The sequence below is a fragment of the Zonotrichia albicollis genome, chromosome 3 (assembly GCF_047830755.1).
Source record: "Zonotrichia albicollis isolate bZonAlb1 chromosome 3, bZonAlb1.hap1, whole genome shotgun sequence".
Lineage (NCBI taxonomy): Eukaryota > Metazoa > Chordata > Aves > Passeriformes > Passerellidae > Zonotrichia > Zonotrichia albicollis.
The window spans coordinates 19432300-19455042 of NC_133821.1; the positions used below are offsets into that span (position 1 = coordinate 19432300).

A 22743-nucleotide genomic window follows, 5' to 3' on the forward strand; every position below is an offset into this window, starting at 1 on the left:
GTGGTTACCTTAATTCTTTAGTTAGAATTAGTCATGTATGTCCTTTTTTAATTTTTTGATATATGTATAATTCAGCATATGCCATGTGTAGTCCCAAGAAAGTATTTTAGAGAAAATAAAAAATTGGTTTTGCCTGACACTTTTGTCCAAGGAAAAACCTGTTTCCCTCCCACTTTTCTGAAGGGTATTTGAGAACATTTGACAATATGCTTTATATTTAAGTAGCTTCAAGTTAAAGTGCTTATTTGAAATAAAAAAAAAATCTAATGATGAAAAGAAATGACAGAACATTGCTGAGACACTCAACTGATGTACCCAAAGACATAGGGAAGTGATAAACGCCTAATTGCACTATCTACCCTTTACTCAGACTTAGTTCTCTTCACAGCTTTTTTTGAAAACCCAGCTCACTGTGAGGAGTGTTTATTTTGACAGACACATTTACATAATCAAAAATATTTTGCAGAAAAATATACTTTTAAAAGCTGAAAATTGTGTTAAATTGCAATAAGCAGCAATAACTCATGTAAAGGTACTTGTTGGAAGTTCATTTTGTATGGCAAGCTGCTTTTCTGGAATGTTCTTAGATGAGCATTTTTGAGGTATTATATGATTTTTTTCTGATTCTCTCTTAGAAGAATTGATTTGGCTTGAGGCTGAGGGACCTCTTGCTCAGTACTAAACCAAAGGTAAATTGTGTTGTCTGAAATTCCTTTCACAATAAGGTGACCCCAAAGTCTCAGGCTTGGAGGTCATCAAGCACAATCAGACCCTTTAAACACCATACTTAAGTGGGCTCTGTTGCAATGAGATGGCATGTCTTGAAAATCAAATAACACATCCCTACTTCTTATCAGGACACTGGTAATTAACTTTAATTAGTTCAACCAGCTGCCTCTATTTTGGAGGACAATTATAACCTCAATAAAATTTATTAACATAAACCTGACCAATAGGTAGACTTTGGTTAGAGATGGCTTTAAATAGAAAAGCAATGCCTTAGAAATATCCCATTGATTAATTATTTTCTTAAAAATCTCTAAATGCTCTTAGCCACACACCTTGTGGGCTGTACAGATCAGGTTTTTTGATGTTGGAAGAGCCCTGCTTTTCCTCTTGCTACTCTGCATGAGTGCTGCTTCTTCATTTGCCCCTTCAGAAAATATAGGCTGTTTAGAGAAGGAGTGTGGGCACAGAACCAAGTGCAAAGGAAAGCAGTGGCAGCAGCCTCCAGCTGTACCTCTCTGTCTTGGAGCACTGGGGAGGGAAAAGCTGCCTCTGAATAACATGTGGTTGTTTGATACCTTTGTTGTGCAATTACAGTAATAACCTTGAATGCAAAAATACCACAGAAAACTTATCTTCCAGTTGTCATAGGTATCTGAGAAGGAAAAGATGGTTGCAAAACACTGATGTGATGAGTTGCTCATGTTGTAGCACTGGAAAGCTAAAAGAATATGTTAAAAGGGTTGTAAGGATTCAAAAGAAATTGCAGGTGAAGGTAGGGAAGGAATTTCCTGGATATCTTCTAGGAAAGTGCACAGTATAGTTAATGGGTGGGAATTTGATTTTCATTTTTACTTTTAAACTATTTAGCCTATATTGGTAGATCAGAATTTAGCTGGCAACTGCATAAATTATTGCTAAATTAATATCACAGAAAATCAGAGAGCTGTTAAGCTAAGGGGGAAGAACCGTGCTGGCTCTCAGAATGGGAGAAGCAAAATTTCTACAGCTTGTCAACTGGTAGCCAACTTCTCTCAGCCAACAGTCAGCCAACAGAGCTGAGAGGGTTTCTAAATGGAGGCTGGCCAAAAGCTCATAAAAGAGGGCCATTTTCCTCTCAGTGGAACAGAAGGGTCTTTCAAACCAGGAGTTGGGAAAGGGGGATGAGTCCAAACCAGAGAGCAGCTAAAAACACCCAGAGCCAAGAGCCAGCTATTCAGCTGGGGTAACCTATACAGGTGAGAGAGAAGAGGAAGAAAAAGCCAGCTGGGTGTTTATTATTCTGGAGAAACAATAAATTAAGATTCATAAGTCGGCAGCTAATAAAAAACTTGCAGGAGAGGCTGAAGGAAGAAAGGAAATCTAGTGAGGGGTGGAATAAAGCTCCCTCATTTCACCAAAGGATGTATAGAATTGACATTCTGTATTTATTTGAAGCCTACAGTTATTTTCCTGTGTCTTCAATCATGTTTAATATGGAAAAAAATGTTTGTTCAACTATGTTAGGTGTGTTGGTAACTGCATTTTTTAACAAGTTTTTGTTCATGTTCAGACCCCTGACCTACCCTACTTGGATTGTGTTGAGCTCATTTTAGATTTTAATTTAAGACTCATTTTTTTTCTCTTTTTGTAACAACTTCCATTTTTAACTTATTTGACTCCTACCCTAATGAAAAGTAACTCAGATTTTATGTACATCTATGATGTTGCCTTCAAATGCACTTGAGTTGAGCTGTTCCTTAGAAAATTTTTGCAATTATATGATCTTTTTGTTTTTCCATTATTTGCCTCTGTATTTTATGACCTTGAATTTAAAGTTTTAAGTGCTAAAGATAGGGAATTTCTAGCAGATAATGAATATTATGCTAAAGAAATAATCGTTGAATGTTACAAATGGTAGTGATGGTGTTCTGCTTTACAGCCCCTCTTTCTTGTAGTCCTTAAAGAGTTCTTTTATTTGATCTTGAGTAAGAATGGTTAATGGAGAAAGCGGAAAACCAGCACATTTCTGACTTTGCTGCAGAATTAGTCTTTGGTAACATTTACTGCACTGTGAAAGAAAGAAGAGGAAAAAAAACTGAAATCCAGCATAACAACTGAGTCTCCTACAGCTTTTTCCTTTTCCCAGTCATTAGAGGTAGTATTTAATTTGTTTTCTTTCTTAGAATTTATAAAGTATATTAATGCAAAGCTGCTTTTGCCTTAAATAATACAATTTGTTTTCCTTTTGGTGGTTCCTGTGTTTTTCTTCTTTTTATTTCATGACTTATGTCTTGGTAAAGGCTTTATCTTTATTAAGGAGCCAATAGAGCTTTTGTGGGACCAACTTGTCCCTAAACTCTGCAACTTAGCTGTTGCCAAGACATTTCTATGAGTCCTTGCCATGGGAAGCAAAAAATAAAAAAATAAAAAAAAAAGAAAGGAAGAAAGGAAAGGAAACTTGAACCCATTTCTTAAAAACAGAAAGCATAGCAACCACAGTCAGAAACATTTAGCAGTCTGGCAGCAGACGGCAGGACATACAAAGAATAGCAAAATAGTCTATTGAAGAGGAGAAAAAAGATCTTCAAAAGACTTGTGTCCACAGCAGGGTGAAAAACATAACAATCCCATTATCAATGTTATTAGAAAAAAAAATGTTGATTTTCTTTTTTTCCTAAGTTCTGCCAATATATCATGTTAAATGATATTTCAGTAACTCGGAACATAAAAAGGCATTTTCTGGCATCCCCTTAAAATGACTCTATTCAGGCAGTCAAAGGAGGAGAGAAAAGAAACAAGCAGTTCTGGGATCCACATTGAAAACTCCAGCAGAAAAGACTAGTTGGCCTAGAAGATGAGCTGTCATGACTGTATTAATTCTGCAAATAGGTGAAATGCACTGAACTGAGATGGCTTTGCCCATACTGCACAGGGAATCTAAATTCACACTCACAGTGTGCCTATAACTTTGTTTCTGTCAGTACTGGTTTTGTTTATACATGTGTATATATCCATTAACAATTTTTTGTTGCCTTAGAATAATTAATATACCTACTTTGAACTGAATTGTGGGAATTCTTTTGGGTTTATGTTTTTCTGGTTTGGTTTGATTTTTTTTTTTCCCCTATTCTTTTTACATCATTATTTGGGTGTAGGAGAGTGATGATTTTCAATCCACAGTAGAAGTATAGGTGTGCTGTTGAAATCATAAGGAAAATCCCTACGGTTATGGTAATTTCAGCCTTTTTTTGGTGCCCATTTTCCTTCCTAGAATTTGCAGGGATAAGATAATTAGCAGTTTAAATAGAGTATAAATTTGTGTACCTTAAGAATGCCTGCTTTGTGTAAACAGAAGTTTTCCAAGTGCCTGGTGTGCAATATATCCTGTGATTTTAAGGAAGGGGAAAACATCCATGTAGCTTAGTTACAGAAACAACAAACATCACTAATTTGTTGTCTTTAGTTAGCCATGTAGTATGGCATTAAAGCACTTGCCAAGTGCTTTATCAGGGATTATCATAGGATTCTATGCTTATGTGTTCGCCCTGAGACATGTATTGCTCAAGTTCAGCTTTTATTTTGTGCAGCTTTTGAACAGAATGGGTTTCATGGAAATCACTGGAAATCATACCTGTTTTCCTTAAAAAGAAAATGGGGGATTCACACCCTGTAGGAAATGTGTGTGTAAATGTGTCTGATTTTGGATGAAGTTTCACTTGATTTTGTGCTGTAATGTAAACTTCAATCTTCTTGCTGTCCTGTGAGAAAATTATTTATTCAATTTACAGAGAAGCAAGGAGAAATTAAGTTCTCTCTGAGGCATTTAGGTGCAGGTTAAACCCAAATTCCTGGATTGCTGGTTCTGACCTCCTAACAGACCTCCTAAGAGTCATTATAATGGTTTTCTTCTTTTTACCTTAGGTCAAAAGTAGTCTGTGGAGAGAAGGTCTGATTTTAAAAATCTGCTTGTTATATATAAAGCTATGAACAGTGCAACAAAAAGCAGAACAAAGAAAAAAAAATCACCATACTGTATAAATAATGTTTGCCTTGCACAAGCCCATTTAATAGTTTTCAAAAGTTTGAATGTGATCTGTTTGCACTCTGTGGTTTTGGATGCTCAGACTAGACAGGAAGAAGAAACAGCAGAATGTGAAAATCACAGATATATACTCCAAGGAATTTGCTGCATTGTAGTACTTTTCTGGGATTTTTTTTGTTTGTTTATTTGATCAATTAAGTCAAGGGTTGTTTTGAGCTTAATCTTCCAGAGCAGTTTCCCAGACCATATTAATCGATTTAAAATAATGCAACAAACTACACATGCTATTGTTTTTTCAACTGTTTATGTATCCTAACTATGGAACCCTATCCTGTTGTCCTTAGGTTTACCTTCCACTTAGTAAGACTCTAGAGATACCTGGATTTTATTTTGCTGCTCAGTGACCCCCTTTCTAAATGCCCCATGACCGCAACATTTGCATTTAAAGATAACAAATGTTGACCTCAGGAGAATGAAAAACTATTTCACTTGAGGAAGAAAAATTTATTCCCTTGGAGCATTCAATATGCTCCTTAATTTCTTCTCTATGTTCAGAAAACAAAGCTGGTTTATGATGTAAAGGCTTAAATAGCTGTTGTCATTAATGTTGTGTGCTTTCACATTGTGTTCAAAAATGCACATCATTGCAAACATTTGAACTTGGGCTCCTTAAGTTTTGTGTAAATAATCTGTAATTTATGTTCTTTGATATTTTAATTTTGGAGCTTGAAAATGCATGGAGGCATATTAGCAAAATTACAATCCTCCTGTGAGAAGCTGATGTTCCAAGATTAGCTCAAAGCCATACAGCAAGTGATAAAAAAATGCATGATGACTGTTAGTGGTCAGTTTCGCAGTTGGATTTCTGGGGAATGTGATGCTGTGTGCACCAGGTAGGTCTCAACAACCATGGATATTCTAGTGTCTGATAAAAAATTGCCTCAGGTTTCCCTTATTGCAAGTCTCATTGTTATAGTTTCTGACATCAGCAAGTTCCCTCCTGCTGAGACCACTTTTCAGGGGAAATCTGTATGTTGGCAGCACCTACCTGAGCCATTTTGGGTGACATTAATTTCCATTTTGAAAAATTAACTGCCATTACATGCATCAGGTGATCCAGGTTTCACAGCAATATGACAATATGAAAGTAGTGTTTTATGGTAACAAAAATTTGTATAATCCAATTTTTAGGTTTTGATACAGGGTTCATCCATTTATTCAAATTGGATTTAGAAAAGTATTTTACCTCATCTCTCAGTTAAGTAAATAGACAATTCCTTTGCAGCAAGATCATAATGGTAGGTGCTCTGAAATCCTGGGTTTCCTCTGGTTCTCAAGGAAACCTAGATGCTGCAAATCAGGTGATGTGATCAGCTTCTTGAGGATTATCTTTGGTTTTAAGAATGTAAATTAATTTGAAATAAATGCTTCATAATAATTTAAAGTATTTTAAAGAACAATGATAGAAAAGCCATTGTTGGGAGAGGTGGTCAGTATTTAGAAACATGTAAGACACCATTTTGTAATATGCCTTTTCTTCATTCATAATATTTGATGTGGGAAGGGCTGCATTTTCAATTGAAAATAGTGTTGTAATCTGTTTATCTTTTTTCACACCTTTCATTGTTCTAAATCTAATGGGATAGGGTCAGTAGAAAAAACTGATAGAGTTCTTCTGTTTGCTTTTTTTAATTTCTTTTTAAATTTTCTTGACTTATACATTTGCTAATTGAACAATTACAGATTTAGGATACATTCCTAGTACAAGCTCCTTCTCTTTTCCTTTACCTTTTCTCAGGGTCATTTGTAGATTTATACCTCTTTACTCTTCTGGAGTTTATTGCATAGTAGTGCCCCAGCTTGCAAAAAAAAAAAAAAAAAAAAGCTATACATGATTTATCTTTGGGAAACATGAATTAATTTAGGTTGTGCTCCATGACTACAGACCACATTAAAGAGAGTGAGGAGCTTTAGGTAATAATTGCTCTCTTAAGGCTGTGTCTTAACAAATAAATCCAGCTCTGTGATATTGCAAGTTACCCAGCATGGGGCCTAGGTGGTAGCAAAGGGAGCCTGTTATCTTGATTGTAAAATGTTCTGTCCTGTCTCTCTTAAGACATAAATTTATTCCTCACTTTGGATAGCTTGGTTGCAAATTATACAGGGAATTGCTAACTGCTCTGTTTTTCTTGGGAGTTCAGGGGACCTTTTGCAGTTTCCAAGAATGAGGTAATTATATGTTTTAAAGACTGACATCTTGAAACTTACTTGATGTTAGCAGTAAAGAACAGAGTGAACACAAGGCAAATTCAAGGTGCTCTTAATGACATGATACAATTCCCTGAGGGCTGGCAGTTTCACATACAGGAATTTTAGATTGCTGCTCAGTATGAAAGTGCAAGACCAAGCTAAAACCCAGGGCCAACCTGTGGTATTTTTGGAGGCCCTCGGATGAAGGGAGGAAAATGATGGATCTGACTTCATGTTCTTAGAAGGCTAATTTATTATTTTGTATTTTATTAAAGAATGTTATACTAAACTATACTAAAGAATAGAGAAAGGATGCAGACAGAAGGCTACAAAGAATGATAATGAAAACTTGTGACTTTGAAGAGAGAGTCCAACACAGCTGATGGTGATTGGTCATTAAGTTAAAACAATTCACATAAAACCAATTAAACAATGACCTGTTGGTAATAAACGTCCAAACACGTTCCAAAGCAGCAAAACACAGGAGAAGCAAATCAGATAATTAATGTTTTCATTTTTCTCTGAGGTTTCTGAGCTTCCCAGGAGAGAAATCCTGGGCAAACAGGATTTTTCAAAAAACACGATGGTGACACCAACCCAGTGGATGCCAGCATAGTGACTGGTGGGTTGTGTGGGAGTGAAGGGGATTGTGACTCCAGTATTTCTCCTTTGCCAATTCCCTTCACTTGACTGATTGTGGATCCTTGTCTCTAAAGGAGGGAGAATGTACTGAGTTAACATTGTGGGCTGCATGCCTCAGATGGAAATAGCAGATAATATAAGACCTCTTAAAAATATGTTTGTCCTTATGTACGCAGAATCAAGAGAAAAATTAAAAGGCAAAACCAATGGATAAATCAGTAAGCTATTTGTACCCTAGAGGCTGTTGTTTCTGAAGCATGTACCTTCATGAGTTATAAAGCAGATATTAGTCTCAGAATTATTCCTTACTCTTCAGTGGTTTTCCCAAAATTTAATGACAACTAATTTCTGTGAACGTACTGCTTTTCTCCCTTTGCTGTGCTTCACTGATGGCTGAGTACATTTGTCATGGATAGGGAGAGGGGTAAGAATCTCAGCATAACACCAGGAAACAGGCTCCCAAATGCAAGATGTGTTCAGTTAATAGTTTACAGGTCTTTTCAGTTATGGTTCGTCTATTCCTGGTTTATTACTAGTTAGCCATGATAATTCAGTTCAAAATTTTCCATTTAGAAAGAGTGAATGAACATAAGCACATTCTAAAACTTAGAACATATGCACTCTAAAACATAGACATAGGCTTTATTCAAGTTTCCCCTCAACGTATGCAATAAAATGCAGTCATTTTCTTCTCAGTAGCTACAAAGTCGCAGTTGTGGAATAGGGAAGCACAAAATTCTCACTTAAAATATTTAGAGATTCCAAGAATGTTTTAATACTGGTGGCATAAAATTGACAATATTTGTCACTGTTACTGAAGTGTTCTGGCCATGTTTCCCTCATACATTATATATTAAGTTAATTAACGAGCTGGTGACAAGTTATTGAGAAAACCATTTCAACTTGTCCATTATGTTTTTAAACCATATTTATTAGAAATTATTATTTGAGTTGGCAGATTACTTCAGATCATAGTAAGGTGTTTTAGACTTGAAGGAAAACCTAGTTTTAGTCTGCTGAGCTTTTTAAAATATCTATCAATTTCGAATTTAATATTCAGTTAACAAGTTTCATTAAGGTTGGACAGTTTGATTTGTCCATAAACAATAAATTCTTTTTGTATTTATTCACCTTGTTCTGGAATCTACTGTTGTTCAGTTGTCAATTCAGGATGATCTTCTCATGTTTTTTGTTGCCCTATTTACTTCCGTTGTCATCAAGCAGGATTTAATTCTAAGAGACGATTTGTTCCTTTTGGATTTATTGCATCCTCTGGTAGTGTTTAATTCTTTTTGGTCTAATTCAGAAAGGTTGCCCCTGTAACTTCTTCAAATGAAGCAGGAGCTATCCAAAATCTCCTTGCTATAGAAAGTGTTCAATGCTTCAGGAGACCAAATATCTCCAAGTAACCTCCAAGGCTCCTGGCTGCTTCTTCCTCCTCATCCTAAAGACAGAAAGCCACCCCAAGGGGTTCACTTGCATGTGCTTATTGTCCAGTACTGATTTAAACTCCTTTGTACAGTCTGTGAAGTCTTAGAGATTGTGGATGTATTTGATAAATGGAAATGTGAAGACTTACTATCTAATATTACATTTTCGTCCAATTCTATTCGCTTGTGATGTCTTCAGTTGAAGAACACATTATCTGTCTCTGTAGCAGAGTAGCATTTCTGCTGTCAGCAATCCACTGTGAGGTTTATGTGTTGTCTTTGGAGGAACAGCTCTCATGGGAGCAGCACTACTTGTACTCAACTATGAAATAAAATGAAGAAATAGGCTTATTTATTAACATTTAGGATATGTTTTATTATAGTAGACTAATTCTGACAAGTCTTATGATGAAATTTGCATTGTGGATAATGATATAATTGGAATGAACACAATTCTTACTGAAAAATGTCACTCTATCAATCATTTCCTTTTCTTTTAGTTTTAAACATTTTTCAATATCAGTTATCGCTCGTGGGGTATGTCATCTTAGATTGTGTAAGTGCTAGTGCCTTTATTTCTAACAGAAGCACAACTCTGCAGTTTATCCACTGTGTGTTCCCTTACAGGGTGTCAGAGTGGGCTTCATGTGTGTTCAAACTAGATCTCAGAGGAAATTTATCCAGAAGCTCTATCCTAAGTATTTAGCAAGCACTTTCTAACCCCCAACAGGGTCATAAAGTCCCAGTGATGGATCCCTGAACAGCTCCAAACTACGCTGCATAGTTGGAACACTGGATCAGGGCCAGATGTGATCCAGCCCTGAATGGTGCAGATCTGTAGATGAAGAAGCCTCGGCACAAAGTGCTTGCTTTTGCTGAGCTGTTGCTTTTTATCCAAATTGCTTTTTAATTTAGGGCTTAACCTTAGAAACAGAGAAGAAAGTTTTAGCTCCTGTCGCTATGGTTTTGTATTCAGCCCTTCAGTGGTATTTTAGCTTGGGTGTATAATTTATTGCACAATTAAAAGCATTGACAAAACACTTGTGTGCACCTTTGGTATTGGGGACCTCATTTCAGCAGCTCTTGTATTATGAATAACAGAAAGAGCAGCAATTTGAGAGAACACTAATAAACACTAGAACCCTGGGAAGAGGTTGCATCGTGATAGGCTTCTTGGACCAAGCTAAAATGTGATTTCAAGCAAGAATATTTGCTGCAGACATCAATTGGATTTAAAACTAATATTGTCTTTCATTTTTATCAGAAAAGTCAGAGGAAGTAAGTAACTTGGTTTTTTTTTTTTTTTTGTTTTTTGTCAAATAGAACAGGCTCAAAGGTTTTCCTGGTTTTGATCTGTTATGCTATTGGTTTGCCTATCTTATACAGCCTGATGAATTCCATGAATATTACTACTCCTCAGCCCCAAGGACAAACTGAAAAGATGTTAAATTAGGAAGTGTCTGACCTTGGTATATTTTCTGTACATGAAGAGAAGCGTTAAGACAGTGACAAAGGGTTTAGAGGAAAATGAAATCTCACACTTCTTTATAATAGCAGAATGGCTGTGCAGAAAAGGCTTTTAAGTAATCAAGGCCACACAAGCTAATTTGCAACTCATAGTATAAATTATGTGTAGATTCTTTCAGATTGTTGGAATTAACTCCAGGGATATTTTTAGAGCAACTTTGTTTGGTTTAATGAAAACAATTATTAAATCATTAGTCAATGAAAATAGTTATTTCATCTTGTTTGTATGTAAATTATCATATTCATATATCATCACCATTATCCTCTAAATAATGTGCCTATTCAAGATTGTGTCTCTTTGGTTAAAATGCTCAGGTTTCTCTGAGTAACTTCTCTGCTTTGCTTGCAGGTTGTATATAAAAATAATGATGTCAGGTTGGAGCTGTCTCGACTTGCCAAGCAAGGGGATCCTAAAATGAAGATTCATGGGGTTGTAGCATTTAAATGTGAGAATGTTGCAACCTTAGATCCAATCACATTTGAAACACCAGAGTCTTTCATCTCTCTGCCAAAGTGGAATGCCAAGAAAACAGGCTCAATATCATTTGACTTTCGTACAACTGAGCCAAATGGCCTCATTCTTTTCAGTCATGGGAAACCAAGGCACCAAAAAGATGCCAAACATCCACAGATGGTGAAGGTCGATTTTTTTGCCATTGAGATGCTTGATGGCCACCTCTACCTGCTGTTAGACATGGGATCAGGTACTATAAAAATAAAAGCCTTGCAGAAGAAGGTGAATGATGGTGAATGGTACCACGTGGATTTTCAGCGGGATGGGCGGTCAGGTAAGTTCCTTTTGTCTGCATTCAGAATAGCTTTTTTTCTGCTGTATCTGAGAGAATACTGGGTACATGTTGATGTTGCTGCAGTTAGAGTTGGGCATCATCTGAAAAATAAGGAAACTATTAGAAGTCATTACTTTCAGGTGCCAAAATACGGTAATTTGCTGAGTACAATATCTTTATTTACATTAATAAATAAAGGACAATCAAGTACTTAATCTTGCAAGTAAGAGTGTTGTGTTCTTAAAAAAACAACAGTAATCTCCCTCTGTGCTTGCTTACATCAAATAGCTGAAGTGGCAAGTTTGAAGAATGAAAATAAAGCAAAAAATGAATTACTGACAATAATCTCCAACAAGGGGAATAGCTGGCCTACAGAAACAACACATCTTCCAATCATGTCAGCAGATCTCAGTGTACTTAAATAATATTCTAATTAATGACTAACAACACATGTCAGCAGAAAAGGAAATAATTGACTTGCCTCGTTCTATCAGGGTGATCCATATTCTGGAGTAGTTTACTCAAAAAGGTGATCTCATTCAGAAGTGGTAAAAATAAAGAATTAATGAACTCTCCCTCATGCTACTGAAATGTTATATGGCTTAAAGTGCATTTATCCAGTGAAATCATCAGTGTGTATCAGCTCTTCTCATCTGGAGTATATATCTTAAACAAATAATCAATATAAATCAATTTAAGGACAGCTCTCTTCTACAGTGACTTTCCTGTACTTCTTGCCAGGATTTGGGGAGGAAGGGGACAGGGAATATACTGAGTCTGTAATTCAGTCCTGAAGATTTTCTTATTAATATCAGTATTCAACCTGAAATTTATGTAGGCTCTGAATTTGAGTGTTGAAAAATTCAACTACACTTCTTTTGGATTTTGTGGGATTTCCCACACTTTCTTCCTTCTGGTGACTACCTTTCTATAGCTTGCATTTATAATTTCTTTATGAAACCTTATCCCCCAAAAAGGTATCATTTTATGATTTAACACAAGTCAGATTTCAGATAAAGCAAATCTTAGGTGCAGGTTCAAATTGAAGATTTCAGTCAAATCCATGCTGAAATTCACCTGCACTATGATTATGAAAAATAATTATTTGATTCCTGGGCAGTGCAGCTTCAAATTCTAATGGTACAGACCTTGATTTTCTTATGTCAGTAGCTAATTTAGATTTCTTGAGTTTAAATAAATCTACCAAACAAGAACAAACAAAACCCAACCAAACAAAAAAGAAAAAAAAAAGAAAAACGCCTTACTAAACAACAAAACGCGACTTTTTAAAATCCTCAATTGGAATTGAACATCCAGCAGTTATATTATTTATACTACAGTTTTCATTTCAGACTTTATTCTTAAGTGCTGTTTCAGTGATTCATATGAGGCAGTAAATCCTGTAATAATCATGCCCGTGGGACTGCTGAAAGCAAAGTTTATTCTTACATCCAAAGCCAACAGATCTATAAAGGAATGAAATAAATGCACAGCAATTGTTTACATTTGAAGGTAAATTCTGCCCTTTCATTGCTTCACAAAACACACGACTCACAAGGGCCGTTGAGAGAGTTTAGGGCATACTTTAATTCTTTAAAACTGTTAATGGACATCAGCAAGAATTTAGAGTATTTTCATGAAGCAAAACCTGACTGGTGATCAGGATTGCATATTATTTTTTAAGTAACATTATAAATAATCAAATTAATCCATCTGATGATTTACCTATGACTGAGATAGGTGAAATTTATGCAACTCCCCCATCACTGTTGAAAACTAATCATAATACCTATTAACTCTGAGACACTGAATTATTACCATGAATACTGAATAAAAATATGCAGGCTTATGGATTGGTAAATTGAATTTTAACTGCAATCTGAAATAGAATCAAAATTTTCCCGTTACTCTAATGCATTCAATAATAGTTTATGGTAGGAGAAGTACCAATTCCACTGGCAATACTTTCGTTTGTCTTAATGATGGTAAGATCTGGCTATTAAAATTATTAGAGAGATGCCTCTACCTGAATTAAGGTGACAATGACACCATGTGCCAAAGTAAAAAATATGGATTTTATGTAACAGTAAACGTGATATAGAGGGAAATAGAAAGAAATAGGAAGAAGGGGTGTTGCAGGGGGCACACTGAATTCTGACTGGGCCCTGACTTCCCTAACATTATCCCTATCACCCTGTACAATTTTACCACATTCCACCAAAGCCACCTGTCCTCATTTCCACCTTCTGATAGCTGTTTTTTTGCTCTGAGTTTGCTCAGCATCTTCTCATCCATCCATGGAGGCCTGCTGGCATTTTTGTCCCATTGCCTCCATGTCGGGATGCATCGTGCCTGAGCTTGGAGAAAGTGATCCTTGAACACCAGCCAGCATCCCTGGGCCCTCTGCCCTCCAGGGCTCTTTGCCATTGGGCTCCACTGAGCAGTGCCTTGAAGAGGCCAAAGTCTGCTCTCCTGAAGTCCAGGGCAGTGAGTTTGCTGTGTGCCCTCCTCACTGTCTTGAGTATCTCATCCCCCTCCACCTCGTGGTCACGTTACACATTGTTGGTGTGTTTTACCCATAAAGAATAAAATTCACTTTACTATTTCAGGATGCTTTTCAGCTTCTTTTCTCTAGCCCAGACCAAACATACTAAAAGTCCCATGAATAGGATTTCTTTTCACTAGCTTACCTTCCTTCCTGGAATTTTTATATAACTGGATGAATATGACTTGTATAGAAAAAAAATTTTCTTTTCTGAGACATTCTTGTTGCCATTGACAGCATATTTCCCTAGCTACCAAGCATTAAGGAAGATATTCTTCAGGTAATGAATAAGTAGCTCAAATAGACTGTGATTTTTTTTTTTCTTTAAATTAAGTTTGGTGTCTTGCAACCTTTTGCTCCTAGACTTCAAATCCAATGCAGAGTGGTTCTCTCCTACAGGAGAATATTGTGACATTTCTCAAGGAGCTTTGCTAATTTCCTTGACTTTCATATTAGCTGGATCAGCAAGTACTAGATTTATTTCTCATTCTTTGCTCTCCTCCAGTCTCTCAGTCACAGTGAGCATCCACTCCAAACTACTGACTTTGCCTTTGCTTGTCTGGGACTGTGGTGGAGGAGGGAGGGAGAATGTGAACACATTTTTAAATTGTAATTATCCAGGCCCCATTCACTGGTAATTCTGTTAGTCCACTCAGATTTTGAGAGATACAGGGAAGAGGGAAGATACTGTGCCTTTTAATTTCCTTTTGCTGAAAGCTTTGACCTGTTATTCTTGTTTTCACCCTAGAATCCCATCCTGTTTCCTGTATGACTTACTCTGAGTGCTTTCTCACCTAAAAAAGATCATTGCTATGTAGGACAGAGTTCCTGAAACCATATTTAATTAACATTTAAGGGTTAGGTAAAGAGAAATATTCATAAGATATTCTCCCCTGGTCCATCCTTCTTGCTAGGTGTGCAGCAGTGCTACCAATTGCTGTGTCCTGAGTTCCCCCCCCAGTACTCTTGAGCTGTACATCCTGAATTTCAGAGTTTTATAGCTGCCTTTTATGTGTCCTGCCTTGTCAATGGGCTGCATGCTGCAGTCACAGTCCTCATCACAGCTATTTTATTGTGTTTTAGCACAGAAGATGTATTTGGAATTAATACTGTGCTCTGATTTTTCAATGTTTCTTAATAAGCAGATGTTTTTCACAGGCACAAAAAAAGACTAAAATAGGCCATGCCAGGTAAGCAGAGAGATCAGAACAGTTGCAGTAGCTGCAGTTAAAATCTTCATATTTAACTGATCAGGAGAGAGATGAGATTTAGAAATGTGATTTTGTTTCTTATACACAGTTTTAGGAAAAATTAAATTGCTGAGATAATGAATATGATTGGAGAGGCTCATTAAGTCATACCTAAGGGAAATGTTTGCCTGTTCTGCTCTTAACAGTACTGCAAACTCTACAGAAAAAAAGAATTAGGGAAAAACCCACAAACCCAAGTGAAATAAAAAGCAGCCATGAAGTGGCTGTAAAGGTCTTTGCTCATTGTGTTTCTTGTAACACAGTAGGGAAAGGTTTAATAACTGTTTTCTGAAACTTAAGTATTCTTTATTTTTTTTTTTTAAACTGTTTGCCATATGCAAGGATAATCATGCAATTTTCAATTTTTTTTTTTGCTGAACCACCATTCATCCTTTGGAAACCACCATTACATAGTGAATTCAGGGAGGAAACTTACTCCTCTTGTCAACCTCCTGTTGTGCAGGGCAGCATAAAGCACAATGTATCAGCATCTATTCATAGGTAGGTAGCATTTAAGGGCTGAGTCACTGAAATTTTGAACTAAAGTTAGTTTCAGCTTGAACACCAGAAATGATTTCTGGAGTATGTAATTAGAGCTTAACTATAATCAACATCTCACTGTAAGTAGTGCTTTGTGAGTCTATTACACGTGGTGTTGTTGCAGGTTCTTTTTTTCCTCACATGTACTCTTCTACATATTCCTTCCCACATTTTTTTAATTTTCTAACAACAGCCAGATTTACATGTTCCTATTTCAACAGATGTTAATAGTTTTCATACTTGGGAGGATGGGTTTATACTGCATTTTAAGGAATATTCTTTCAATGATCTGCAGCTTTCTTGGCTGATCTGCATCTTTCTCGGAGTCCAAGATAAAACTTACCCAAAATTTGCACACTCAGCTAAGTGACATGATAGGCTTCTTGTAATCAATATTTTTTTTTTTTATCTCACATGTGTGCTCTTATTGATTTATATTGCTGACTCATCCTTTGAAGGACTTGTCACTAATCAGTAACCCCTTAAAGTCAAAAATTCTTGCTGAAAATCATAACTTCATTATGGTTCAAACTTCATCAATTTTTCCAGAAGTGATTTTCCAATGCAGAAACAAGTTTCTGAATGTTAAATTGCGCTGTGTTCTCAGGTGAAATGCTGCAGAATCAAAGCAGCTATAAGTCATTACAGGACACTTAAATTTATATGCAATTTCTGGAAATAAGAAATGCTACTTGCTTTTAGAATCTGAAGATAGATCATGAATTCCCAGACTAAATAAGTCACCCCACACCATCTTGTCTTTGTCAGTCCTTTTTACTTTCAGGCAGGACAAACCACGTGCTGTCAGCATTCTTCCATTGCTTTCTTAATTTTTGTATTTCTATCAGAATATTTCCTACTTTGATTCTTAGAAAACTCTGAATGGAGGCTACTTGTTTCCTGGAAGGCATTATGGCTCTTTTCAAAGTGATATCACTATTTATCTGGTTCTGAGTGTTATGAAAAGAAGGAAGTTTAAGGGTGGTTCTTACTCTAGAGCTGTTAAAATTTGAAGTTTTAGTTTTCTCTCCCTCTTGAGTGCTCTTCTGAATCTGCTGCTACCTCATAAAATTGGTTGTCTCTAGGTTAATGACCAGGTTAAAAAAATGCCCACATGACCATATTTAGAATTCAGCCATGCCCACATTTCCTTATTTGGGCATAGCCCTGCCCATGTTTCCCCTTTTTTTGGACATAGCCCCACCCATGGTTCCTTATTTGGGCATAGCCATGTCCACCTTTCCTTATTTGGAATTCAGCCACACCCATATTTCCATATTTGGAATTTGGTCACACCCACATTTCCTTATTTGGGCATATCCCAACCCACATAACCATGTGACTTTGGCCATGCCCACATTTCCTTATTTGGGCATAGCCCAAATAAGATATGTCCCATTCTTTCCTCCTGTAAAATTTGACAATTCTGTCTTGAGAATGACATTTTAGTATTTCTACAAGGAAATTTATTAACCCTTTTTGTGCTGATCTCATAAGACATTTGCATGCTCCCTTAGCTTCCCTTTCTTCCTCTTTGTAAAGTGATGGCCCTTCACATTCATAGGCAGAAACAACTGAATGGATTGAAGCACACTGGTTATTCATCAAAACAATTCCTTTTAATCTGCCTGTAATTCCCAGAGAAAGTAGAATTGAAGTCTATGAAAGGAGGTGTGCATCAGAGTCCCTAATTTCTGTGGCACCTTCTCCCATGATTATGAGGTCCGGTTTGAGATGTTTTCAGTAAAACTTGGAAAGTTTCCATCAAGAAAGATAACAGACTTAGAAAAACAAACCAACAAAAAAAGCCAAAACAACAACAACAAAAAAAAAAAGAAAATAAGGAAAAACAAACACCAAACAAACCAGAGGGGAAAAAACACCTCAAACGCTTGCCATAAACTAGCAAAACTATAAAAAAATGCACCCTCACCCCAGTCAAATCCTCACCAAGATGAAACAGCCTGTGCTACCACCTCTGTCTCAGGTCTGGGTGCACTGTGAATCCAAAGGTGCTGATGGTACCATTGTTTATTTTCTGTAGGCAAACGTTCTGTGAATTTGAGTTCTGCATTTTGTTGTAGGATACTTAAAAAGCTCTGTATTTTGGAATATCTTTATGTTCCCTTATTTTACTTGGATTTTCCTTTTTTCATCTGTGTTTACAAAGCAATTAGTGAGTGAAGTGTATTTTGTCTGTCAGAGATACATGAAAGTAATTTGGATATCATCAGCAGTGATGGCTCTGTGGTTGCCTGTCATGTTTTTCTACCCATAGGTATTAAATGCCATAATTGCAAGCTTTCAGATAAAGTTTCAGAGGACTTCTCACACAGAGTATTTTATGGGGTTTCATGTCTTTTACCTGGGAAGGTAAAAAGTTCATTTTTTTAAGAAGCTGTTGACATCTATTCAAAATAATACTTAAGCTCTCTTCAGGGTAATCCTTTGTGACACAAAGAAAAATTTCCTGCTTCAATCTATCACTTTACTGTAATTCACAGCCACCAGTTTCCCTTATCATTCACCTTCCTAAGCCTTCTGTGCTTGCAAAGCTTCCACTCGGAACACAGAGCAGCAGCTACACTAGCGGAGATTTATCTTTTTTCTGTGAGCTGAAGGTAATCAAGACATAGTAGATTTTTATTATTTAATAGAAAAGGAGTTTTTTGGGATTCTTTGTTGATGTGTTGAAAATGTGGCTGTTTTTGTCCAGCAGAAAGCAGCACTGTTCACATGTTGGAGCTTGCTGTTGGAGGCTGCAGCTGAGTTAACGTGTGTGGGTGCACAAGTGGGTGCTGCCTGAACATGGGTTTAGAGTGTTTGCTCCTAAATTAGCCTGTGCATCAACAGATGGCAGCAAGCAACAATAGCAGTAAAAAAATACTGTGAGGACAAGTACAATTTATATTTACAGTCTCTCAAATGTTTTTTAGAGACAAAAAGATCTGTTGGCTGTTAGTCATCCTTCCTGATACCCTAGGATGCTCTTTGAAAAGTCCCTCTTGGTTTGACAGGTCATTCACAGGTGTCCTTGTTTGACTCAGCTGATTAATCAAATCTCAAAATGTTTATGCTTGCATGCCTAAGGGTCAAACCTATAGCAAGCATTCTATGTAAGTGCCAAGTTCTGCTTCTAGAAGCTGAGAAGCAACAATCATTTTTAGAGTTAGCAAACCCTAATCTCTTATCTGTTTTAGACAGATGGAAGTTTGGAAGAAAAAGTATCTTTTTGAGCATGCATATTTCTTACATACTTTCTTGGAAGTTCACTTTTGTATCTAAGGGATTATTCAACTGGCACACAAAACACTTAGAATACATAAAAGGGAAAACTGACCACATCCTCCCTCTTCAAACATGCTTATGAAGAGGCTAAAATGCTATGCAAGACTTTTTATTTTGATAGTTCTCTTCTGATAGTAGGAAGACTGTTTGTTGTATCCAGCCCTTCTAAAATCCATCTCTCAAATCTCACATGAGTGTTGGACCTCCTGAGACCTTTACCCCAAGCAGCTTTTACTAACAATCCAAATTCCTTAGATGTTAATTCTGTCATGTTGTTGAAGTCAACCTACTGAACCAACAAGAGAACAGAAACAATATAGCTTCCACTGGAGTCCATTACTAAAAGAGAAGCCTAAATTTTAGGCTCTACCCAAGTAAGAGAATGATCTTTTTCTGACCCGCCTTTGTTTGCTTAAAACTCACATTTTAGTATGTATGCTGTGTAAAGTGTGAATTTCTTCTTATGCTCAACTCCTACCACAGTGGAAGCATTTTTGGTAATCAGTGTTATCTTCTGGAATGTGTTTCAGGCTAACAGTGGAGATGGTGAATCATGTTCACTTTGTATATATATGTGTGCTAAGTTCATCATGGTGAACGCAATTCTTCAGAGTCTTGTCACCACTAAAACACTTTTAATGTTATGCCCAGCAGATAACAGTGTTGCAGTGTATGACTGATCATTAGAATAATTTTGTGACCTATATAATATTTTGATTTATATTTTGTTTGCTTTTGTACCCACATAGTGATAAGGAATCACTTCTGTGAAGATCTACTTGAAGATTTTTTTGCCAAGTGATTTTTACTTAGAAATAAAGTTAAAATTGCTTGGCATAAGTATGCTCTGTGACTGTATGTACTAAATTTATTTTTCTTCTTATTCAAATTGTAGGTGTTGCATACCTCATTATTTTAAACAAAGTACAACCAAAAAAAGGTTCTTTGCTGATGATTAAATTTCTCTGTTCAGACACTTCATAAAAAGAACTCTATTTTAGGTTCAATTTTTTTTTTTTAATTAACTTTTTAGACTAAAATGGAAAATATATTTCTGGTTTCCTGAAGGTCTGTATACATCTTCTCTTCCTCTCATTGTAATTTGCACACATTTGGAGATAAGTGTCAGAGGCATTGATTTTCCCTTCAGGACCACATCACTTCCTTCTTAATGGTTGCCTGCCTGGCAGCTGATGAGACCGTTTTCCTTCTACATTTAAAGAAAAAAAACATCCTATCCAAAGCCCACTGGAAGTGGTGAAAGTATTTTTTAAAGTACTGTGTCTTTTGGCCCATACCATAGACTCAGGTTTGCCTCCCAGGTTGCAACCCATCAACGCAACCCTGGCCTAAAGGTTCTGAAATACATATGAGAGAGTGACGATATTTTTGTTGTTGTTGTTGCACCAAGAGGATGTTTCTGAGAATACCTATGAACTGCATTTCTCCTGTACCAAGGAGATTGGTAAGGGGCTTTTGGCTGGGATATTTCATATTGTGCTCATGCAGTGTTGTGCGTAAAGGATTTTTAGATCATTAACTTCCTGACTACATTGCAATTGAAATACTGAAGTATATCTATGATTCTATAGCTGTACAAGCAAAATAACTCTGCTTCCCTTACAGCTGTTTGCCAGGAGCTAATGTGACATGTAGATGATTGAGTAAAAACAGCAGCACCAAAATCAAATATGTGAAAATCACCCATTTCATTGTCTTTCCAGGGACGATATCTGTAAACACGTTACGTACTCCATACACCGCACCAGGGGAAAGTGAAATCCTTGACTTGGATGATGACTTGTATCTTGGAGGCTTACCAGAAAATAAAGCAGGCCTGGTCTTCCCAACAGAAGTGTGGACAGCACTCCTCAATTATGGATACGTTGGCTGCATTCGAGATTTATTTATTGATGGTCAAAGCAAAGATATTCGACAGATGGCTGAAATTCAAAGCACAGCTGGAGTAAAACCCTCATGCTCCAGAGAAACTGCAAAGCCTTGCCTTAGCAACCCCTGTAAAAACAATGGTGTGTGCAGGGATGGGTGGAACAGATATGTGTGTGATTGCTCTGGCACGGGGTACCTTGGCAGATCGTGTGAAAGAGGTAGGTTCTGTGAGATGACTGCACTTCTACTTTTATCTATTGAAAAATAAGCACAGCCATAAAATAAATAAAATCCTGTACAGTGATTAAAAATGGTAAATGATCATTAACTGTCCTGAGGCAAAGAAACAATCCTTGATTTCTCTTGATGTGAGGTGGAGCCCTGCTCTAGACCCAAAGCAGTAATTCTGGAGGAAAGATCTTGAGGGAGTCTCTAAGGTGCATGAAGAAGAATTAGGTGGCTATGACAGAGTCAGTACTGCTGAATATCTCCTAGAAAATGCCTCCTTTTATGTCTCATCATACATTGCTGAGCTCTGAAAAGCTTTGTGAAAGCAATTTTAAATATTACTGCATTGCTATGATGCCTTGGAGTGGCTATCTGGAACAGAGGCTAGCCAAAGCTAAAATAATAAAGTGCGTATGTGTTAAAGACCTTAAATAGCTACACCTTGGGCAGGGTAAGAGCCCCCCAGAGGCTACACCCAAGATGGTCACAAGTTTTTCAGACAGATATAAGTTTTGTCCATTTACATCTCAGGGGTTAATCCTCCAATTGCAGCTTCAGGTAATGAAGTCATATCCCCCCAGTTTGCAGCCCCCCAATTCACTTTTGTTTATACTTTCCAGGGCCTGAGGCTGGAGGGTGTCCTGGGGTTCCAGGCCCAGAGGAATTGTTTTGTCTGGCCAAAGTGTGAAGAGTAGTTAGTTAGCATGAAGTTTAGAGTTAGTTTATAAGAAGTTTAGAGTTATGCAGTAATGAAACACAGGATTTGAAAAATATGAAGGCTAAAATCTTAAGGCATCAGCTAAATTTTCACATTCTATTTCCAAACTGAGGTCTTGTTCTCTGCCTATTTATTTCAATATATTTGCATATAAATAAATTTACTTTTGAATTCCACAAAATCCCCTAAATCCATGGCCAGAACTTCACCCATGAGTTAAAGCAGAAGAGTCAGTAGAAATTAATATTTTTTATTTATCTCTTTTCAAAAATATACAAGTACCCTAGGAAACTGTCTGAAGTTGCCCAAAATCTGAGTATTCCTCTTACCTAGTAAAGGTAACACTGAAATTGACAAACTCCATTTATTTAATTGAAAAGGTGAATGGTGTTAAGGAAGGCAGATGTTGAGGTTAGTTAATAGACAGAAAACCCGGTAATTTGTTTAAAACTGCAGTGTACCAATGAATAATTTCAATTTAAGGAGGTAAACGATAAAAATAAATGTATTTAGTTTTTTAGGTTTTTATTTTTATTATTGGAATAAAAAGTGTTTCAGTGCTAGGAGTTTTATTTTTTCATCTCATAGTTGACACAGTATTTTCTTTGTATTTGTCTTCAAGCTGAAATCTAAACCTTTAGTTTATTGATTGAAAATGTAAGTTCTTTTCACCTAGTTGGATTAATTTTTTTAGTTTGTGAGATGGAACAAAAACGTTTCATCGCAAACTGAGAAGCAAAACCCCCAGTGAATGTTTTAAGCTGTACATCAGTAGAGATGTGCACGTATGTGGTACGGATACCTCTGTACCATATGCACATCCATATTATCATTATTTGCAAGTAGATTTTCAGACTCTTCAGTGGGGTTTCTCTGTCTCCTGTTCTGGCTGTGGAT

The 22743-nt window shown here is 36.6% G+C and overlaps 1 protein-coding gene across 31 annotated transcripts in view; it reads left to right on the forward strand.

Annotated features, from left to right (window-relative positions):
* The window catches only part of NRXN1 (neurexin 1), a 693385-nt gene that overhangs the window by 262836 nt on the left and 407806 nt on the right, over nt 1–22743 (forward strand). For all 31 annotated transcript variants that reach the window (XM_074536869.1, XM_074536872.1, XM_074536888.1 and 28 more), the window contains 2 exons: nt 10949–11387; nt 20735–21118. In XM_074536869.1, the coding sequence (XP_074392970.1) occupies nt 10949–11387; nt 20735–21118 (823 nt within the window). The remainder of the gene's footprint in view (nt 1–10948; nt 11388–20734; nt 21119–22743) is intronic.